Source organism: Ranitomeya imitator, chromosome 1, assembly GCF_032444005.1.
Source record: "Ranitomeya imitator isolate aRanImi1 chromosome 1, aRanImi1.pri, whole genome shotgun sequence".
Lineage (NCBI taxonomy): Eukaryota > Metazoa > Chordata > Amphibia > Anura > Dendrobatidae > Ranitomeya > Ranitomeya imitator.
Window position 1 is genome coordinate 433906306 of NC_091282.1, and position 17202 is coordinate 433923507.

General features: G+C 42.4%; 1 protein-coding gene across 2 annotated transcripts in view; it reads left to right on the top strand.

Moving 5' to 3' along the window:
- The window catches only part of APBA1 (amyloid beta precursor protein binding family A member 1), a 279089-nt gene that overhangs the window by 218001 nt on the left and 43886 nt on the right, over positions 1-17202 (top strand). For both annotated transcript variants that reach the window (XM_069763607.1, XM_069763615.1), the window contains one exon: positions 10382-10567. In XM_069763607.1, coding sequence (XP_069619708.1) covers positions 10382-10567 — 186 coding nt within the window. The remainder of the gene's footprint in view (positions 1-10381; positions 10568-17202) is intronic.

Below are 17202 nucleotides of genomic sequence, written 5' to 3' on the forward strand. Positions count from 1 at the left end.
CTATCACGATGCTCACTGCTCAGCACACCCCCACCCAAGATTGGGTGGCTGAGCTGCCACTCACCACACTGAGAGGAGGAATCGTGACATAGAGATTGCTATCTAATTTTAAGGCCACTCTAGCACGGGTACATTTGAATATCGATGAGTACCTTAAAAGGAATCTGTCAGCAGGTTTTTGCTGTGTAATCCGAAGACAGGATGATGTAGGGGTTCAGAAATGTGACTCTCATATAGGGTCGCAGTTGGAACCCTGAAAGATCTACCATAAAGACTATATGCAGCAGCATGGCATTACATGACAATTGTATAATCAGCTTTTCCTATCGTACTGGCGTCTGTCTGTCTTAAAATCATTCTTTTGAATATGATCAAGGATTTAGAAATATACCAGGAATTCATATTCCTTTCAATACACCCTGCAGCAGAAGAAAATGGCCCAAAATAAATTGCAACCATAAAGCATATGCAATTCAGCATAAAAAATATGAATGTAGAAACCTGGGTCAGATCAATACCTCTCAACCAGTATTCATTAACTAACACCAGTGGTAACATTAAAAAATGATTCTATATTGATACGTGAATGGTTACACAGATATTTAAAAACAAATCAATAAAGAAAAATACATATTAAAAATATATTTAAATAATCCTGGAAGCGGAGAAGCACGTAAAGTATGACAAATTATAAAGGACAGAAGTGTCAATGTAAGAATAAGCTTGTAATCAGGTGAAAGAATATGTATTTTGCACTAATAAATGTAACACCGAAATGTATAATAACAATTATATTACAGATGGTATGCACTGAACCAACCCGTGTAAGAGGGAATTAGAATACCCCCAAAGTATAACTGATAATAATTATTGTTTTATTCACCAAAACGCTTAAACACAGCACGAATCACAGCGTTTTTTTGCAGCATTTTTGCATCTTCTCATTGCTTTCTGTGGGCGAAAAACAAAACGCTGCAAAAACCATGTAAGAAGTGACATGCTGCAGATTTTCAAAGATGCAGCAGTGCTCAAATTCAGTCAGTAAAAAACAAAAACAAGGGTCTGCGTGAGATTTCTTAAATCGCATAGCCTTTGCTGGTACTGTGGGTGGAGTGCAAGCTCAGCGAGCCTATATATAAATAACAAAAGACTGACCGTTATAGTACACACCACTGGTAATATCATTTTTGTTATACATTTCTGTGTTCTATTCATCAGTGTAAGATCTTACTTTCTTACACCTGGTTACATGCTTATTTTTTTATTTACCGTACTCATCATTAATTGCTGATATAACTTCTTATGTGACTTCTGATTTGTCACACTTCATGTGCTCCTCATCCAGGGTTATTTTAATACGATTTTAACATATCTTGTGTGTATCTATATATTTTTAAATGTCTATGTAATCCTTGGTGAATCAATAAAGAATTATTTTTTATTTTATTTTATCAGTGGTGTTTATTAATTTTTTAGTACAGGTTAATAGGAATTGATTATACTCCTACTCAATGATTGGCATCTATATATGCACATTTATGCAAGGAAGGCTTTCAGTCACTGGTTAATGATGATGTTCGTCCTTCGTAGTCGAAGATGACCATGACTTCAGGGTTAGAAGAGAATTAGTAGTTATGGGTCTGGAGGTGGCTGATGAGTCAAATCCGGGCCCTGAAATTTTGCCCACATACTTGACATAAGGAAGCAGATGTGGCTAGTACACCAGATTCTACTTGTGCCTTTTGGACAGCATGCTTTCTTTTTGCGTCAAAGATTTTCCTATCTTCAGCTGCAGGTGCTCCTGAGGTGATCCTGCCCCGCCAACCTGGACGATCCAGGGCAAGCTCTTCCCATTCATTGGTGTTGACTTCCAGGTTTTTGAGAGACACCTTAAGGCAGTCTTTATACTGCTTCTTCTGCCCCCAACTGCTCGCTATCCTTAGCACAGTTCTCCGTACAGCAGTTGTTTCGGTAGTCGGCTGTCAGGCATTCTGACCACTTTTCCAGCCCACCTGGCTTGGGCTTTCAGCAGGAGACTGTTAACGCTGCAGAGCCCAGTTTGTTCCAGAATTGCCATGTCCAGGACACTGTCTTGCCACCTGATGTGGAGGAGTTTGCGGAGGCAACTCATGTGAAAATGATTAAGCTGTCTAGCATGCCGGCTGTAGACTGTCCAGGTCTCGCTAGCATAGAGAAGTGTGGTGAGGACCACCGCGCAATAGACCTTCAGCTTGGTGGTAAGGATGAGTCCCCTTCATTCCCAGACATTCTTACGCAGTCTCCCGAAGGTGGCACTGGCTTTGGCTATTCTGTTATTAACCTCAGTGTCTATGGTTACTTCACGGGAAAGTGTGCTGCCTAAGTAGGTGAAGTTATCGACTGCTTTGAGGTTTTGCTCCTTCACCGTGATACGTGGCTCCTTGTATAGTTTTCCTGGAACAGGTTGATACATGACTTCGGTTTTTCTAATATTGATCTCGAGACCAAAACTGTCGCAAGCTTGCAGGCTTCCATCTTCACAGTTGTTAAAGACATCACTTAACATTGCAGAGAATAGCATACTGAACAGAGTTGGAGCAAGCACACAGCTTTGTTTTACGCTGTTTGTTACTGGGAAAGCCTCAGATTCGTCTCCATTGTTCAGAACCTTCACCATCATGCCATCATAGAACTGCCGGACGGGCAGCCGAATTTTGCCATGATCTTCCACAGGCCGTCTCTACTGACTGTGTCGAAAGCCTTGGTCAAATCAACAAAAATTACATAAAGGTTACGGTGTTGCTCCTGGCACTTTTCCTGAAGTTGACGTGCTGAAAAGACAATATCTACTGTTTAACGTTTAGCATGGAAACCACACTGGCTTTCGGGTAATAGGTCTTGCTCAAGGTTGATGTAAAAGGTGGTTGAGCAAGAAACGAGCCAATATCTTTCCTGCAGTGGACAGAAGGGAGATGCCTCGATGGTTGTCACAAGATTGGCGATTACCTTTCCTCTTGTACATGTGAATTATGCTGGCATCTTCACCTGTTGCAGAACCTGTTCCTTTTTCCACATATACTGGAATAGTTTGGTCACCGTTTGCATCAGAGCAACGCCGCCAGCTTTATATACCTCAGCAGGTATAGCATCATTTTCGGGTGCTTTTCCACCAGAAAGTTATTTTAGTGCTTTCTTGACTTCATCTTCACTAGGAACAACATCAAGGTCCTTGTTGATTTCTACCTGGGGCAGGCGAGCAATAGCCTCATCATTGATATTGGCAGGGCGATTAAGAATATTATTAAAGTGCTCTGCCCACCGTTCCAGAATTTCTTTCTTTTCTGTCAGCAGCTTAGTTCCATCTGCGTTAAGCAGAGATGAAGAGCTTGATGACTGGGGTCCATATACAGCTTTGAGCGCATCGTAGAAGCGTTTCTGGTCATGGGTATCTGCATAGCCCTGAATTTCATCTGCCTTCCTGCTAAACCAGATATCCTGCATCTCGCGTAGCTTGATCTGTACCTTTCTTTATATGTTGGTAAAGGCATATTTCTTAGCTAACGACGTGGGGTCATTTTGATACACATTGTACCGCTGATGTTTCTCTTCTAGGAGTGTCTTTATTTCCTCGTCATTTTCATCGATCCAGTCTTGATTATTTCTGGCTGCTGATCCTAGATGCTCCAGAGCAGTATTATAAACAGCATCTCTCAGAATTGTCCACTGTTCCTCAACGCCGATCTCCTCTGCCTGCAGTATATTTAACAGTCTGCCATCAAGGTCATTGGCAAATTCCCTTGCAATTCTTTTATTTTGCAGCTCATAGATATTCAGCCTCTTTGTCGTTTTCTGCCTTTGGGGTCTCCTCGCAGGCAGGATCCGGAGCCTGCACTTAGACACAATGAGGCGATGGTCAGTCCAGCAGTCTGCACCACACATGGCCCTCGTCACTCTAAAGTCCATCTCATCCCTTTTCCTGGCAATGATGTAATCAATGAGATGCCAATGCCTCGAGCGTGGGTGCATCCATGATGTCTTCTTGCATGTGGGTAAGCGAAAAAAAGTGTTGGTGATGACAAGGTCATGTGGGGCACACATCTTGAGGCCATTACTGTTACACTTGCCAGTGCCATGTCTTCCAATGACCCCTTCCCAGTATTGATGGTCTGTTCCCACTCTGGCATTAAAGTCTCCAAGTATAATGAGCTTGTCTGCATGTGGGATTGCTGAAATAAGTGTGTCAAGTTCATCGTAGAACTCATCTTTAATGTCATCCTTATTAGTCATCGTGGGAGCATAGATACTGATCAGAGTTGCATGTTTCTTGTTTGTAAGTGGGAGCTGAAATGTCATCAGATGGTTGTTGATGCCCTCCGGAAGCCTGGTAAGTTTACGAGCAAGATGAGTTTTGATAGCAAATCCCACGCCTGCTTCTCGTTTTTCAGTGCTGCCCCGACCACTCCAGAAGAATGTATATCCACCACTATGCTCTGTCAATTGACCCTTGTCTGCCAGGCGTGTTTCGCTGAGAGCTGCTATATCAACCTTGTAACAAGCTAGCTCCCTAACAACCAATGCCGTTATTCTCTCTGGTCTGTCTGCCTTAGTATTATCCAGTAGAGTTCTCACATTCCATGTGCCAAGGTTGAGTACTATCATTTTCTTTTTCTTTATTGTGTGTCGACCGCTGTATGGGAAACCCGCCAGCTGCGGTAGGCTGGCCAGGTGAAATGAACCAGACTGTTTGAGGCACCTTTTCTAGCCCCGTCCTCGATTGAGGTGAGCAGAGTGAACAGGACTGCTCAGACACCCAGGAGGCTGTCGAACTCCACTGCTGCTTCGGTCCAGTGGGGAGCGACCATATGGCCCGGGCCGCCTGCGGGCAGGTTCGTGAGTACAGCTTCCAGTAATTCCACACCTGCTGCTTTGCCACTCTCCCATTGCCACAGGACTTTAGATATGCAGTGGTTGAAGTCATGACTTGCGCTTGACTTGGATTAAAGTGAGGAAGAGTTGCACAGTCGTCAACCTTACTCTCTCACCCGTACCTATCGAGCCCCTGTGGCAAGAACTAGCCGAGACAACTGGAGATAGGTCAGGGTGCTGTGGATGGCCAGCAGTGTCCTATATGTGCCTCGTCTCAGCGCTCCACAACGCTGTGCTGGGAATCGCTTGTCTGTCCGTTGAATCTTGGTTTCTTCCGCATGTCTGCCATATCCAGTCTTCACATGCAAGGGTAGGCAAACCCTAGAAAATCACCGTAGGTCTCAAAGAAACCCAACAGCTACCCTCACCTGGTTTGGCCCGCCTGCCGAGGCGGTGTTCCGGGGTGTACCCACTGCCGCATGCTAACAGCTACTTTGAGGTACAAGTGAGAGTTGAGCTTCAGATGAGGACCAAAGATGGAAGAGCTATCCAGAAAGGACATGGCAAGCCCTCCACCAGAGGTGCTACCTCTATCTAGATACCCCATATACCCCTGGTTCATACTTCCCAAATGAATGCTTAGCCCAGAATGAACAATAATTCCACTACATGAGAATCATGTTGTACTGAATACTTTCGACAAACCTGTATATCAACATGTTCAGTTCCTTCGGTTTTATAAAATGCTGTCCCTAGATTAAACAATATTTCCAAGCTGAAAGGTTCCCTTTAAAAGTAAATATCACTAGAAAAAATGTAAATGCATTTAAAGGGAATCTACCTTTGCCACCTAATCTGAGAACAGCATAATGTAGGGCCATAGACCCTGATTCCAGCAATATGTCACTGGGCTGCTTGCTGTAGCTTTTTATCAGGAGATTATCACTAGAGGAGTATTAAACCTGCGGCCAAGTAGTCCTCCATATTCATGAGCTCTGTGTAGCTCCTCCACTGATGGGCAACTTTCTGTGTATGCAGAGTGTACAAAAAGCTCAGCTTTATTCAGAGCTCAGTATTCAGAGAACTGCTAGTTCTGCAGCAGATGAATCTGTGATTTTATCAAAATTGCAACAAGCAGCCCAGTAAGTTATACGTTGCTGGAATCAGGGTCTCTGCCACTACATCATGCTGCTCTTAGATGAGGAAGCTAAAACCTGGTGACAAATTCCCTTTATTTCAATGCCATTGTGTTTAAATGCCAAAATGTGGTTGCAAAGGTATTTTCATATGCTTGCAATGATTTTTCAAATGTGAATATTTTCTTATTGCAATACATAATTATCTATCTCTCTTTGCATTGCATGAAGCTGGCCAAACATATGCAATAGCTCCTGGCTTGTGGCTGTAACAACTATTTCATGCAAGTGCAGATGTTTATTTCAGTAGGGAGAGGGAATCGGCTAGTGCCATAGCTTTCTTACTGTCTTACTTCACGCGCTATGTTCACTTCACATTTGCTCATGTTTAATTGCATCTAACCGTCTAAATCTTGAAACTTGAGGGACTCCATTATTATTCAGTGAATCCATCGGGCGCTCTTAATGTTCATCATATGATGTATCCAGTATGACACTGACATAAACAGATCCTCCTTTGAACAAAAGGATTGGACATGTTGAAATTCATCATGCTAATCCCTCTTTTCCCTAACATGGGAGAAAGTTGTGAATTTCTCTTACACTTGAACATGGATGTTCACAATGAAATTGTAGGTTAATTAAACTTTTGTTTCATGTATGACAGCTTAAAGTGGATTTATCACCTGCTGGTAAACCTCATGAAGTAAAACATATATAATTAGGAAAACTAAAAAACGTCCACTTTAAAGGGAACCTGTCACCCCGTTTTTTCAGTAGGAGATAAAAATACCGTTAAATAGGGCCTGAGCTGTGCTTTACAAAAGGGTATTTTTTGTCCCCTGATTCCCTACCTATGCTGCCGAAATACCTTACAAAAGTGTCCTTTTTCGCCTGTCAATCAGGCTGGTCAGGTCAGATGGGCGTGGTCACAGCGCTGTTTCTCCCCCACATCTTGCTTATGTTCCCGTTGGTGGCGTAGTGCTTCTCGCATGCGCAAGTGCCGAATGCACTGCGCAGCTGTAGAAAAAGAGCGCGCTCGCCGCTATTTAGCGGTTTCTCGGTGGGCGCGGCCATCTTCCTGAGGCTGCGCGTGCGCAGATGGAGTCTCCTGCTTCCCGGGGCTTCAGGAAAATGGCCGCGGGATGCCGCGCGTGCGCAGATGGACATCGCGACGGCCATTTTCCTGAAGCCGAGATTCGAACTCGGCTTCAAGAAAATGGCCGCTGCGATGTCCATCTGCGCACGCGTGGCCTCCCGCGGCCATTTTCCTGAAGCCCCGGGAAGCAGGAGACTCCATCTGCGCACGCGCGGCCTCAGGAAGATGGCCGCGCCCACCGAGAAACCGCTGAATAGCGGCGAGCGCGCTTTTTTTTCTACAGCTGCGCAGTGCATTCGGCACTTGCGCATGCGAGAAGCACTACGCCACCAACGGGAACATAAGCAAGATGTGGGGGAGAAACAGCGCTGTGACCACGCCCATCTGACCTGACCAGCCTGATTGACAGGCGAAAAAGGACACTTTTGTAAGGTATTTCGGCAGCATAGGTAGGGAATCAGGGGACAAAAAATACCCTATTTTAAAGCACAGCTCAGGCCCTATTTAACGGTATTTTTATCTCCTACTGAAAAAACGGGGTGACAGGTTCCCTTTAATTTAGTGATAACACTTTTAGCCCTTTAGGAGAGGGAGACTGAAGGTGGCAGAAGTGGGGATCTCCACTGTAACACTGTTTTGACCCGCTGTTTGAGACTTCCTGCCTCTGAAGTGGAAGATACCACTGATAGGGGGAGAATGGATGAAATTACATAGAAAGCAATGTAAGATGGATTCCTGTATACTATGGAGCAGCAGGAGGAGGCTAGAAACAACAACAAATCCTGTCACAGCCTTCTTCTATGAAGTTACATAGGAAGCAATGTAAGATGGTTCCTGTATATTATGGAGCAGCAGGAGGAGGCTGGAAACAACAACATATCCTGTCACAGCCTTTTCCTATGAAGTTACATAGGAAGCAATGTAAGATGGATTCCTGTATATTATGGAGCAGCAGGAGGAGGCTAGAAACAACAATAAATCCTGTCACAGACTTTGCCTATGAAGTTACATAGGAAGCAATGTAAGATGGATTCCTGTATATTATGGAGCAGCAGGAGGAGGCTAGAAACAACAACATATCCTGTCACAGCCTTTTCCTATGAAGTTACATAGGAAGCAATGTAAGATGGATTCCTGTATATTATGGAGCAGCAGGAGGAGGCTAGAAACAACAATAAATCCTGTCACAGACTTCTCCTATGAAGTTACATAGGAAGCGATGTAAGATGGATTCCTGTATATTATGGAGCAGCAGGAGGAGGCTAGAAACAACAACATATCCTGTCACAGACTTCTCCTCAGTGTGTTGTGGTTGTGGCTGTCTGCCTGTGTGCAGTATGAAGTGAGAGACTCAGAAGAAACAGTTCTGTTCTGTTTTTTACCCTTTATAAACAGCTGATTCTTCACTTATCTGGACTGCATAGCACACAGGTACATATTATTACATTGCTGAAAATGTCAAATATTTTGTACAAAGTAAGGTTCAGGCTCCTGGTTGGAGGCCAGGACAATTTTATCCTGATTTGTGTTTCACTAATTCACTACCATTTGATGCATTAATTAATTCTTGGTGTGTGAATCTGTTTGGGGACTTTATGAGAAAAATAGGTTTTTCATTTCTCCTATTTTATGGACCATTTACTTGACAAAATGGTAAAACAGGCAAATTGATCAAGTTACCCTAAATCCTGATGATTACAGGGCTCCATTTAACAACATCAATGTGAACACTTATGCTAATTCCTAAACATGAATATAAAAATGTCAATGGCTGTGTGTATGTGTTTATGTATGTACTAGATGGAGGCCTGATGCTGTGTATGTCATGATGGGGGCAGGCTTTGCAGTGTTGAGAATCTCTCCCTTCCCATGTGCTCACCCACCTATCCACTCTCTCTTTCCCCATGTGCTGACTTCTCCCGTCTGTGCTCTCTTCTTTGACCTGTCTACCCCATGTGCTATCCCCCTTGTCTGCTGTCTCCTTCCTGTGCTGTGTTCTCCCCTCAAAGACAATACTGACATTACAGCAGGAGATCACAGAGGATACAATTTGTGAGGTAAAATATTGTTTAAAAACAGTCGGTGAAACATTTTACGTGACAAAGGAAATCCACTGTGGTCACCTGCTGTAATGTCAGTATTGTCTTTTGCTTCCTCCCCTGCCCAGGAGCTGTGGTATGTTCTGTACACGGTCAGTCACAGACAATTTTTAAATGAACTTTCATTCGTGGGAAAACCCCTTTAGTGTGACCGGCTTCCTCTGCCTGTAGACATGTCGCGCATCTGCCGTAGGGATCAGCCGAATGATTCACTGCTCCTGCTCGGAAATCGTGCAGGTGCAGTAAATCGGACCGCCGCCATCTTTGTGCAGACAAATAGTGGCGGTCACATTAAAACTGCACATGCACTCCTGCAGTACAAAGATGGCTCTGGTCAGTGAATCATTCGGCTGATCCCGGCGGCGCCGTGTTCGCGATGTTCCACTGGTGGTACCGTGCAAGAGGCTGCGTATGACGTGTACAGTGTGTATGTGTGTGTGTGGTGTGTACAGCGTATACAGTGTGTGTGTGTGGTGCGTACGACGTATACAGTGTGTGTTTGTGTGTGTCTGTGGTGCATACGGTATATACAGAGTATATATGTGTGTGTGTGTGTGTGTGGTGCAACAGTGTTCCGCTGGTGGTACCGCGCAAGAGGCTGGTACCACCAGCAGTTTCCATATTGAGACACCCAACACTTGAGTGTCCCAATATGGAGGTCGGTGAACTTCCGCTGCTTGGAAATCTGGGATCCGGACACATCTGGACGGAACAGGATGTGAAGACGTTACAAGGTAAGTATATATTGATGCATGTATATATATATATATATATATATATATATATATATATATGCATATGTTATATATATGTGTGTGTGTGAATGTATATATATATATGTATACACACACAAACACACCAACAAATAATTATCCTCTATATGTACAGTATATATATATATATGCACAGTATGTATATATTTTTTCTTTAGCTATTTGACCCATCGCAGTAGTGATTAGTGAGCCAAGCCTTGGTGTTTTGGTCTGTATACTGTTCAGAGAAGTATACCTGCTGGTCTTGCTGCTGAAGACTGTCTTCGCATGCCTTGTAGGAGGCTATAAGTTATTGTTATATTTGACATTGAGACCAAAAATGTAAACTACTCTAGTCTGTGTAACTCGGCCCTAGCTCTCACTGTGTGTGCATCAGTAGTCTCAAGAGATAGAAGACTCATCTTGCATCCTCCTGTTTACACCCTGCAGGAGACAATGATGGATCACCCATTGAGGACTATTTCATACATTGCTGATATTGGGAATATTGTAGTCCTGATGGCTCGCAGACGAATGCCACGAAGCAACTCTCAGGATAATGTGGAGGCCTCTCATCCCTCTCAAGATGGAAAAAGACAGTACAAGATGATCTGTCACGTCTTTGAGTCTGAGGACGTAAGTACTATGTGACCTGGAACTATAACAATTTATGCATGCTTCCAACAGCTAATTTTACCATTCCTCATTATTTTTTCAGATGTTGGGAAGAAATACGACATAAGATATAAATTAAATTTAAATTTAATTCTTGAGTTCTTCAATCTAGCACTGCTGCTCCCATGGTCAGTGCCGGTCTCCTGCGATGGCTTCACGTCCATCCTTCATGTGACTTAGGCCACCAATCACTGACCTCAGTGCTCACGTGTTGTACTTGCCAATATGCCAGTTTCTGGCGGCAGCAATGAATGATGAACTTGACATAATTGCTGCAAGAATGCTGGAGAGTGGGCGCTCTGGAGTGGCAGGGCTTGAAATAATTAATGCTTCATTTTTAAACACATTTGTACCTAGTAGTATTAAAGTACATCGCACATTGCAGTGTATTTTAATATTATAGCAAATCAAAGCCTCTTAGATCACAATTGTAACATTTTTAACAATTCTATTACATTATTATTGTAATGTTGGCAAAAATAATACTTACAATATTCACTTTTTAGATAAAGGTAGATATCAAGTGAATACGTACACATTATTTATATGCTATTCATAATTTGGCTGATGTGGCCATAAAGTTCTACAGAAATGATTGAAAAGTAAATGTATTAATTGTAATAATGTCAAAAAGGAAGCTGAAATGAAAAAAAAAATTACTGTGGAGAGCTCAAATACTCAAAACTTGAAACTCCCTGGAATTTCTGAATATTAAAAATGTGAAAGTCAGTGGTGTTTCCTCACAGAAGCATTGGGCTGTATATGTGCTGTCAATGAGTGGAAACTCTCTGATTATATTTATGGGCTAATAAAGTTCTTATCTAGTGTCTGAATAAAGAAGAGCAAAACAATGTTAGGAGGAATTACTGGTTTAAGTAATAAAAATGGAAAACTGCATTTCACAGTGAGTTAAATGGGTATTCCCATCTCCAAGATCCTATCCCAATATGTAGTAGGTGTAATAATACAATTAGCAAATACCTTCAATAAGAAATGTAGTATAGATTTTCTGATTCGCTATGTCTCTTTCCTCATGTGCAGGGCATTGCAGCAGCTTAGGTATCCATGGTAAGTTTCAATATAATTTTCAATCAAATATTCAAAAGGGGAAATGACAAAACATGGAACTTTAAGGCTGTCGTCACACTAGCAGTATTTGGTCAGTATTTTACATCAGTATTTGTAAGCCAAAACCAGGAGTGGAACAATTAGAGGAAAAGTATAATAGAAACATATGCACCACTTCTGCATTTATCACCCACTTCTGGTTTTGGCTTACAAATACTGATGTAAAATACTGACCAAATACTGCTAGTGTGATGGCATCCTAAGAAGGATGATTTCAGCAAATTAAAGAACGAGCTTAATCGTATAGACAAGGACAACGTCATGGTAACTGGGGATACCAAACCTAAATGGGGCATTTTTAAGGAAATACTACTAGTATCCTGCAGAAAACTTATACCCTCTGGTAACAAAATGTCAAGGAATAAAAAAAAACCTTTATGGATGAATAAGACAGTTCTAAGTTCAATAAGACAAAAGCAAAGAGCATTCAAAATCTTGAAAGCTGAGAATACTGAAATAGCATTTCAGGAGTTTAAAAAAGAAATGAAAAAAAGAAATCAAGCTAGGAAAGTTATCTACAGAGAAACAAATCGCCAACAGCATTAAAATATATCCCAAAATTTTTTAAAAATACATCAGTGCTAAATAGAAAAAAATTGATGGTATCGGCCAATTAAAAGATAACAATAACAAGATAATCACAGAGGATAAAGAAAAGGCTGAGATATTAAACAGGCACTTTTCATGTGTGTTCACCAATAAACTGTCTGTTACAGGGATCATTCAACAAGGCAAAAATCAAAATTCACAACCTGATATAACTAGTTTAACACAAAAAGAAGTGCATCTACGTCTGAGCAATGTAAACATTGACAAATCCTCTGATCCAGATGCCATTCATCCACAGACATTGAGGGAATTGAGCTCAGTAATTTACAGACCACTGTATCTCATATTCTTAGACTCTTGTAACAGGGGTGGTGCCACAAGACGCACCCAGAATATGGGATCCAGTTTTGGGCTCCACGTTTAAAAAGGATATTCAGAAGTTATAGTTAGTTCAAAGGCGGGCAACTAGATTATTACAAGGGATGGAGGCCTCTCATATGAGGAAAGGTGGGAAAAGCTGTGCTTGTTTAGCTTAGAAAAAATATGCCTCAGAGGGGATCTCATTTACATGTATGAATATATGTGTGGCCAGTACTAAACACTGGCGCATGACTTATTCAGTCCAAAGACCGTACTGAGGACTAGTGGGCACTCATTACGGGTGTAAGAAAGGCGATTCCAGCAGCTAAACAGAAAAAGTTTCTTTACAGTTAGAGCAGTCAGACTGTGGAATGCCCTACCACAGGAAGTAATCATGGCAGACACTATAATAGCTTTTAAAAAAGGGCTGAATGATTTGCTTTATACACATAACATTGCGGGTTATTGTTAATTTAGTGGCAAAGTGTACATTTGGTGGAGAAAGACTGAACTTGATAGACCTTTTTTCAACCTACATAACTATGTAACTATGTGGCTACGACCACTAGTAACTAGCTAACTGTCACTATATCAGTGGACGTAACCATGTCTACCTAAGCTCCTGCAATGTTTAAAGGGAAGGTACCACGTTTGTAGATTATTAATAAATCAATGTAATGTAGCATAACATGCTGTTATAACTAAGTTTTGATTGTATTTTAAACATATTTTGTGTGTTATATGAGTTTAAAGAATGCTCTGGGGGCTGACATCTTGTTTTCACAGTAGCAGCACAACACTATCAGTGTCATAATACGGCACCCCATGGTCATAGGAGATAACAGATGGACTCCGACCCTATATATTGTAATAGAACTGTCACTGCTGTGAGCTGGGCATGCCTCTGTGGGCTGCACAATTCACAGTAGTAGTAGTAGTGTTCTGCTGCCATAGTCATGGAGCCCTCGGATCTGCTATCATATGCAGTACTGCTTCCAGCAGAACAGAACCTAGATTGATGGCCGAGGGGAGTAAAATGCAGGAGAAAAGTATGGGTAGAATAGCAGAGACATCAAGAAGTAGTATATTGCCCAGCGACATAGTATATTGCCCAGTCACGTAGTATATTGCACAGCCCACTGTTATGACCTGGTGGTTAGGAGCACCCGGAATGACCTGATAGTTAAACCTCATACAGGACGAGCTCTGGGATGTGGGAACTCTGCTGACCGCAGGCCCTAAACCTATCACACACACTAGAAATAGCCGTGGAGCGCTCCTGACGCTCCCTAGGCGCCTCGTCACAGCCTAAGAACTAGCTAGCCCTAGAGAAGAAAATAAAGCCTACCTTGCCTCAGAGAAATTCCCCAAAGGTTAAGGAAGCCCCCCACATATATTGACTGTGAGTAAAGATGAAAGTCACAAACGCAGAAATGAAACAGGTTTAGCAAAGGGAGGCTAGACTTACTAAATAGACAGAGGATAGGAAAGGTAACTTTGCGATCAGCACAAAAACCTACAAAGACCACGCAGAGTGTGCAAAAAAGACCTCCGCACCGACTCACGGTGCGGAGGGACCACTCTGCATCCCAGAGCTTCCAGCTAGCAAGACAAAATCATGATAACCAGCTGGACAAGAAAACAAAGAACAAATTATGACTATCAGGAACTTAGCTTCTGCAGGAGAAGGCAGGTAGCCAGAGAGATCCAGGGGCGAACTGAACAAATGCAAAAACATTGACAGCTGGCCTGGAGTAACGATCTGAGAGGAGTTAAATAGAGCAGCCAACCAAAGGATAAACCACGTCACCTGTGTAAGGAACCTCAGAAGCCGCAGCTTCACTCATAGCCACCAGAGGGAGCCCATGGAAAGAACTCGCCGAAGTACCATTCACGACCACAGGAGGGAGCTCGACAACAGAATTCACAACAGCCCACATAGTATATTGCCCAGCGACGTACTATATTGCCCAGTCACGTAGTATATTGCCCAGTCACATAGTATATTGCGCAGCCACATAGTATATTGCCCAGCCACGTAGTATATTGCACAGCGACGTAGTTTATTGCCCAGCCATGTAGTATATTGCCCAGTCACGTAGTATATTGCACAGTGACGTAGTATATTGCATAGCGATGGAGTATATTGTCCAGCCACGTATATTGCCCAGTCACGTAGTATATTGACCAGCCACGTAGTATATTGCACAGCGAGGGAGTATATTGCACAGCGATGGAGTATATTGTCCAGCCACGTAGTATATTGCCCAGGCACATAGTATATTGCCTAGCCACATAGTATATTGCACAGCAACGGAGTGTACAGCACAGAGCCACGTAGTATAGAGACTTAAAAAATAAAATAAACATGTACTCACCTTCCGAAGGCCCGTTGAAGTCCTGCTATACTCACCATCCACCGCCTTTTCCGCTCCTTGGGGCGCTCCCGGGATCGCTCCATTGCAAGCGTCAGCTTCCGGTCCCAGGGCTGGTATGAGCAGGACCTGTGATGACGTCGTGGTCACATGACCGTGACGTCACGGCAGGTCCTTGTCGCACACCAGCCCTGGGACCGGAAGCTGCCGCTTGCAATGGAGCGGTCCCGGGAGCGTCCCGAGGAGCGGGAAAGGCGGCGGATGGTGAGTATAGCAGGTTTTTTTTTTGGTTTTTTTTTATTATTATTTTTAACACAACATATTTTTACTATTGATGCTGCATAGACAGCATCAATAGTAAATAGTTGGGGACACACAGGGTTAATAGCGTTAACGGAGTGCGTTACACCGCGGGCCGTTACCGCTGCCATTAACCCTGTGTGAGTGGAGGGGATTATGGAGCAGGCGCCGGGCAGTGAGTGCAGGGGAATAGGGGAGGGACTAATCTGACTGTGCCCGTCGCTGATTGGTCGCGGCAGCCATGACAGGCAGCTGCCGAGACCAATCAGCGAATGAATAACCGTGACAGAAGGACAGACAGACAGACGGAAGTGACCCTTAGACAATTATATAGTAGATTTTTCATATAGAAATGTTTGCATTGCATTAATACATTACATTACATTGCATTAATACATGTTAATTACTATTTTAACCCCTTCATGACCTTGGGATTTTTCGTTTTTCCGTGTTCGTTTTTCACTCCCCTCCTTCCCAGAGCCATAACTTTTTTATTTTTCCGTCAATTTGGCCATGTGAGGGCTTATTTTTTGCGGGACGAGCTGTACTTTTGAATGACATCATTGGTTTTAGCATGTCGTGTACTAGAAAACGGGAAAAAAATTCCAAGTGCGGTGAAATTGCAAAAAAAGTGCAATCCCCCACTTGTTTTTTGTTTGGCTTTTTTGATAGGTTCACTAAATGCTAAAACTGACCTGATATTATGATTCTCCAGGTCAGTACGAGTTCATAGACACTTAACTTGACTAGGTTATTTTTTTACCTAAGTGGTGAAAAAAAATTCCAAACTTTGCTAAAAAAAAAAAAAATTGCGCCATTTTCCGATACTCGTAGCGTCTCAATTTTTCATGATCTGGGGTCGGGTGAGGGCTTATTTTTTGCGTGCCAAGATGATGTTTTTAATTATAGCATTTTGGTGCAGATAGTTCTTTTGATCGCCCGTTATTGCATTTTAATGTAATGTCGCGGCGACCAAAAAAACGTAATTTTGGCGTTTCGAATTTTTTTCTCGCTACGCTGTTTAGCGACCAGGTTAATGCTTTTTTTGAATTGATAGATCGGGCGATTCTGAGCGCGGCGATACCAAATATGTGTAGATTTGATTTTTTTTAATTGATTTATTTTGATTGGGGCGAAAGGGGGGTGATTTAACCCCTTCAAGACCCAGCCTATTTTGACCTTAAAGACCTTGCCGTTTTTTGCAATTCTGACCAGTGTCCCTTTATGAGGTAATAACTCAGGAACGCTTCAACGGATCCTAGCGGTTCTGAGATTGTTTTTTCGTGACATATTGGGCTTCATGTTAGTGGTAAATTTAGGTCAATAAATTCTGCATTTATTTGTGATAAACACGGAAATTTGGCGAAAATTTTGAAAATTTCGCAATTTTCACATTTTGAATTTTTATTCTGTTAAACCAGAGAGATATGTGACACAAAATAGTTAATAAATAACATTTCCCACATGTTTACTTTACATCAGCACAATTTTGGAAACAAAATTTTTTTTTGTTAGGAAGTTATAAGGGTTAAAATTCGACCAGCGATTTGTCATTTTTACAACGAAATTTACAAAACCATTTTTTTTAGGGACCACCTCACATTTGAAGTCAGTTTGAGGGGTCTATATGGCTGAAAATACCCAAAAGTGACACCATTCTAAAAACTGCACCCCTCAAGGTACTCAAAACCACATTCAAGAAGTTTATTAACCCTTCAGGTGCTTCACAGCAGCAGAAGCAACATGGAAGGAAAAAATGAACATTTAACTTTTTAGTCACAAAAATTATCTTTTAGCAACAATTTTTTTATTTTCCCAATGGTAAAAGGAGAAACTGAACCACGAAAGTTGTTGTCCAATTTGTCCTGAGTACGCTGATACTTC